This window comes from Habropoda laboriosa, unplaced genomic scaffold (assembly GCF_001263275.1).
Source record: "Habropoda laboriosa isolate 0110345459 unplaced genomic scaffold, ASM126327v1 scaffold99, whole genome shotgun sequence".
NCBI lineage: Eukaryota > Metazoa > Arthropoda > Insecta > Hymenoptera > Apidae > Habropoda > Habropoda laboriosa.
In genome coordinates this window covers 500,505-506,723 of record NW_017100239.1, presented here as the reverse complement: position 1 = coordinate 506,723, position 6,219 = coordinate 500,505, and the positions used below count along the sequence as shown (strand labels likewise).

The 6,219-nt window shown below is 52.6% G+C and overlaps 1 protein-coding gene across 1 annotated transcript in view; it reads left to right on the top strand.

Annotated features, from left to right (window-relative positions):
- Window positions 1–245: 245 nt before the first annotated feature.
- LOC108571801 overlaps window positions 246–6,219 on the top strand; it is a 9,507-nt gene continuing 3,533 nt past the window's right edge. Inside the window, exons 1-7 of the mRNA XM_017933943.1 lie at window positions 246–488; window positions 578–1,206; window positions 1,299–2,068; window positions 2,742–2,982; window positions 3,960–4,014; window positions 4,676–4,960; window positions 5,300–5,608. Coding sequence (XP_017789432.1) covers window positions 246–488; window positions 578–1,206; window positions 1,299–2,068; window positions 2,742–2,982; window positions 3,960–4,014; window positions 4,676–4,960; window positions 5,300–5,608 — 2,532 coding nt within the window. The remainder of the gene's footprint in view (window positions 489–577; window positions 1,207–1,298; window positions 2,069–2,741; window positions 2,983–3,959; window positions 4,015–4,675; window positions 4,961–5,299; window positions 5,609–6,219) is intronic.

Sequence of the window (6,219 nt, the reverse complement as noted above, 5' to 3'; positions counted from 1 at the left end):
TAACGCGAGATCTCGCGATAAGCCTGCCGTTTCTTTCGTCACGCGCGACAACGTAACGTAGCTAGTACCCACTGTGCAACCGAGACGACATGTAATCGTGCCGGGCGTCGTCGAGCGTCGTCGAGCGTCGTCGAGCGTCGTCGAGGATCGCGGTTAAATCGATAAAGCTTCTCAGCCGAGTTACGAGAAGAATGCACGTTAGATGCATTCCGCTTACTTAGGGCTTTTGCTTTCTGCCCTCAGAGATGCTCAAGTGGACGGTATCGAGATCGTTGTCAGCGAACAGCTCGACTCCTCACGGCCCACCTAGCCTGAACAAGGCGCCCCGTAGGCCTTTTCGAGACCTGTCCAACACGCCTCCCGCTGCTGCTGGGACGAAAACTCGAAATCTACCTGGTCAAACTGTCGAGAACGCGACGGCGAGAACGACGCCTGCTCGTCGAAGAAGATGCAAGAGCCATGCTAGCGATTTGAGAACGTACTTTCAGGTATCCATCTTCTTCCCCGTTTGCTCTCCTTTTCGTTAACACACCGCGAGCAGCACCGTTACCTTAATCTGCACCGGTTACGGTTCCAGGCTACCAAGCCGAATTTGCGCGCGAACAAACGTCAGTCGATGTCACAGGAGCCGGAGAAGTCATCGGTCACGGAGAGCTTCTACCAAAGCACGCCAAGGGTCGACGCCGATATCGGCCCGTTAACGTTTTTCCCCGGAGGCAGCAAGTGCTCGACGGCTCTGACCCTGCCAACCGATCCGGCGCTCTATATGAAAGCTAGAACAAAGAATTTCCAGAGCGACAACGAGCTACCGCAAAACATCGTAAACGAGGCCAGAGCCAACCTCCAGTCGCACGTATCCGACTTTTTTCAACAGATATCCATGGCCACGAGCCCCGAAGACGTGATGGAGGTCGAGTCGGTGCCGCTCGCGAAAAACAAACTTTACTCGCAGAACGCCGAGACAAAGCCGAAATTTGCCGACTCTAGTAAAATGATCACCTACCTGCCGAAGCTGGCGAAGATCACAAAAATCCACGCTCGTTGCAAACCACCGTACCACAATAAGGCCACCTCGGCTACGAGCTCCTTTAAGAGCAAGAGTCACGGCCAGACGCCTTTGGCCGGAAAACTGTCCAATTTGGCCATCGACCAAGATTTGCCTAAATTCGAAAACATGGACAACACCGTGACGGAAGTCCTCAACAGGTAAGAAATCGGAGCGAGCTCTGTGACCCTCTTCTACCTCCAGTCAATAATAATCACGTCCACCGGTGTGGCGTTTCTCTATTTCTGTTTAGGGAGCAAGAGATGAATTTCAGCGGGAAAACGGTGGCGGAAATTCTTCTAGGAGACGTCGAGGAGAGAAAGAAGGTCCTCGAAGGTAGCTACGACGACGAAACTCTGACGAAAACCGATCACACGTACGAGACTATCGCGGAGGGAGAGAGAGAGAGAGAGGGTCACAACGACAGCTCGGTTTCTTCGGCCAGTCAACTCTTGGAAGATCCTTCGCCAATGTCCTGGGCCTTTACCTCGCCTACGAACGATCTCGACGGAGAATTCACGCTCAAGAGGCAGCGAGGAATTCGAAGGAAGAGGCATCGAAAGGATACGGGCAAGAGTTACGAGGGGAAACGAGCGAAGAGGCGATCGTCCAGTCACAGTCCGTCCACCAACGGTAGTATCAACCGAGAGAGGACTCGGGACACCTTGGTGGAGGCTGTGAATCCAAACGTGAAGAAACTCGCCTTGGAGACCGATCTGGACACCACTTTGGACGAAAAGTGCGCGTTCGAGGCGAAGCCGCTGTTCGGCGAGCTCGAGGATCGCAAAGACGGAAGGAAAACTGGTACGTGGGACTTGGACAGTCCAAAGTCGACCGTCACCGACGATTTTCACACCTCGAAATCGTTTCTGAATTCGATGCCGAACACGCCGGAGACTCCTTTGGTCGCTACCGTGCGAAGATGTCTCAAGTACAGTCCGGAAAGCGAGCCTTCCAAGTCCAATTGCCACGGATCGATCGAGATCGAGTATTCCGTTGTCGGCGATCAGATACACGTTCGAGGTGAGTGAGAATTAACGGGCGTCGGGGGAATTTTCGGGTAGAATGGAAGGAATACGTGTTCGCGAGGGCTTCCGACGGCGCGGCGATCAAGACGTCCCTGGGAAGTAGTCGCGAAAAGGCATGCGCCGGTTACGTGCCACGAGAGGGGGTGTTTCAGTTGGCACCCCGCGATAGACGACTGTGCCAGTAACCCACAGACCCTTCTTTCCCGCAATTCGCTCCCGGTTAGTAGGCCTACCAACATTGATTCTTGCTGGTACACATCCTTGCGTAAACAACCTTCGGAAAATCTATCAAAGTTTCCTCTCCCGCGACGCGTTTCCCCCTTTGTTCCTACAGGGGATACAGCTCGTCGAGAAATTTCTCCTATCGTACGCAAGCTTCCCCGTGTGAACAACGCGTTCATCTTCCTCCTCTCTTCGATTCGCTCGCGAGCCGTTTGTTTGTCCAACGGGGAGGAAGCAGCACTCGCGAGTGTGCGAGTTTCCGTCTTGCAGCAAGCAGAGGAGTGCCGCCGCATTGGCTGGACGCTCGCGGTGCGCGTAGTGCGTCAGGAGGAACAAATTCGTCTTCCTTCTTAACCCGTTAATTTCGCATCGAGAGGGATACGCAACGTTTAGAAGAAGAGTTAGTTGTTCGCGTCCTGACGAGGCTGTCTTTCTGTTTCGGCCAGTGATAAGGTGCAAGGACCTGAGGAGGGCATACGAAGGTCCGATTCACGCCTACGTCAAAGCGAGCTTGAAGAACACCAACGGCGAGGGGGTGGTCAAGAGAACAGCGGTGCACAGGGCCACGCCGAATCCCCTTTTCCACGAGACCTTGGTACTGCCCTGCCCGGTCAACAACAATCACTGCACCAGCAGCAAGCCCACGTCCCTGGACATCGCGGTCTGGCACAGGGATCGTCGTGCAAGGTGAGCATGCTCGAAAAAAGGAAACACACGTATACAACGGGGGCTTGTTGTGGAGGGGAGGTTAAACAAGGAGAAACGTGTTCTCTTCGGATGTTCACCAGATGGGGCAAGATTTCCTACGTAATTGCACCTTCGCCGAACGATAGTCAGTGCCGCTTCGTACGCGGCGCGACATTCCAATCTCACGCAAGAATCTTTCGGAACGTTTAGTTTACGTTAGCTGCCTGCGCGAAAACAACCTACTTTTAGATAGGGCGCGTTATCACCTTATTCGAGCTTTCCGCGATTTCGAACGGCATAGAAAAATTCGTAGGAACGGCAAGGATAGGAGGCGGCCAGGCGCTGTCTCCGAGGAAAAGATATCGGGGTCAACAACTACGGCTCGTTAGTCCAAGACGGACGAGCCAAGCAACCCTGCTCCCAATACTGTTGCCAACCTCGTTTGGGCTTATCGTCGGTAAACGCAATTTAGGAAAATCGTTCAAACTGAAACGCCCGTCTCGGATCTGTCCATTTCGTAGGAAAATCGTGGTTTGCGCGTGGTAGCCGTGCTCTGCTCTAGGTACGTGGAATACGATAATTTACCGGTCGATAAGTGACGCCGCGCCGCCCCGAGTTGGGATAATTTTACGTAGGTTCACGAAGCAACGGTCCATCGAAATACCGAAACGAATTTCTGGGGTATACGCGGATTCCTTCCGGTAGGAGGGGGAATCGATTCCCTGGAAGCATGCGCACCGTGCCCGCCACGTGCACTTGGTCGCATCCGCACGTCTCTGCAATGGTCTCTCAAACCGTCTACCTTTTCCCTCCACCCTCCGTAAATAGTTGAAAGTTACGTGTGTGCGTGTGTGCGCGCCGTCTATCACGCCGCTTTACTACTTACACGCTACTACGAGAGCCGATACACACCGCCGTCCAACTTCCCCACCGGCCGCCAACATTTATGCACAACCTTTCCGTTTCTCCTGTTTCAGACGTAGCGAGCTGTTGGGCTGCATGACTCTGCCTCTGCCACTCTCTCAAGATAAGGTAAATATTCATTCCAGTTTCGGTAATCGCGAGACGCACATGATGGGCAATAATGTACATACATACGTGCGTATATCGTTTTACGGGAACGGTAGAATTTCGACGACGAGGAAGTTCGATACACGCTTGCACGTCAGCTGTTTACCAGGATTCCTAAGTCTTCGTGGCTTAAGGTCAGGGCTAAGCTCGTTACGAGGCAAGCAGGTGTAACGTTACCCGGCAAAGATTCATTTCACGCTTTGACCTCGTTAAACGTGTGATAGGTGTCGCCGGAATATCTTGGCAACTTCGTCCAGTTGTCGTCAACTTGAGAGAAAAAATGATCATGGTGGCAATCTACTGTGTGGTGTTCTTCGTGGTTGTAGTGCTGTTGAAAATATTTATGTTCTGTTGATACGTGGAATGGGAGTTGTCCCTGTTCCTCGTTGGCGTCGCGTGAATTCAGAGTCGAGAGTAAAGGTTGAAACGATCTTTGGATGGAACGAGCAACACGCTTCCGTTTCCGAATAGAACAGTGTTACAAAAACTTTCCATCGGCAAAAATTAAGGTTGCCCGCGTGTTCACGGTACGGCGCGGCGCGGCGCGGCGCGTTCAAACGAATCGAATCGAGTCGAGTGGTTGACTGTTCGTGTGACGGAACGATTGGGAAATATGTTTCAGGAAGCGACATGGCATCCGCTAGAAGCAGGAACCGGTCGGAACACCGTCAGCACTCCTTACGCAGGCTTGCCGCAAGACTGTGGTGTTTCGCCACCTCTGTCCAAGGACGGAGAACCAGATAATAATAATTCAGGAGCGGAGGACTTGACGTATTTGAGGCATCTCGAATTAGAGCCTATCGATCCCTTGACCGGTTTGCCCCTGCATCCTGGGTTCACAGCAAGGGGCGGTAGAACGCCGTGTACCATCACGAGGAGACTGATAAGGCAGACTGCGGCTAATCAGGTTAGTAGCGTTTAGCCTGTGCGAAACCTTACGCGAGAGAAACGCACAGGTGTGCGTATGTCGGAAAATCATTATCGTTTGGCGCAATTGCCCCGACAGAGTCGCAGGGGGTCCCCCGCCGATGGCTGCCATTATCGCGACACGTCCGCGATTCGAGGTCTCAAAGTAGACCTCCTCTAAAAGCCGAGTGGTGCTCACGGCGTGCTCCATCAAGGGCCCCCTGCAGCAGTTGGAGGTTCGTCCAAGGGCCTCCCGCGGAATCAACTCTATCTGTATTTCCGTTGGTGCGCGTTCACGCTTCTTCATCTTTCATCGAGGAACCTTTCTTCCCTGTCCTAGATTCCATGGGGATTCTCGCTATCCTGGGGAAGACCACCCCGCGTGGAGCGCGTCGACCCTGGCAGCCCGGCGGAACGGTCCGGTTTGAGGCCAGGTGATCACGTGGTATTCGTCGATATGACCAACGTGGTGACACGGTCGCGGGAAGAGATACTTGGACTGATCCAGGCGGCCACCAATCAGCTCATCTTGGAGGTTTACCGCAAGGGGAACGTTCTACACTCGTCGATACACCGGCCCACCTCGATGAACGTCAATCTGCAGCAATCGATCGCCGGTGGACAGCATGCGGTCGCGTTTAACGCCGAGGTCGGTACAGGCGTGTTAGTCTGAATCCCCGGCAGACACACTCGTTTCGAAGTTGCTTCGTTCCAGCAACCGTTCGAGAACCAGTCACGAAGTCGATCGAGCTTTCGTTCTTCGTGATTTTGCTTCACTCTTTTCTTTTTTTCTTTTCCTTCTTCTCTCTCTCGCTCTCTCTTCTTTTCGTTCTACTCTTCCGTTCTTGTATGTTTTTGTATATCGTCGGCTTTGAATTGACGAAAATGATCCGGACGGATCGGCGGCCATGCTCGGTCAAGTTCGAAACAATTTCTCGCGAGTCGCGACACGCTGCATGCGTTTCCTTAGAGCTTATATCTACGTATACTTTCTGTTCCGTTGCACGTCTTGTCGCGCAACACTTCTGTACATTCATTTTCCGTCACTTGTCTTGTACTTACTGTAAACCCGTAGTGTATAGCGCGTGTCCGTTTCCTTTGTCGACGGACACGGTTAAGTTATGATGATGCAGTTATGTTTTGTAATTTCTACGGTTGTCTTTTTTTTGTTGCTCAACAAGTTCTGTTTCAAAGCATTCGCCGCATTTTCTTCATTTATTTCACCCCTATCCTCTTATTTGATGCGTCAGAGCGCATAAA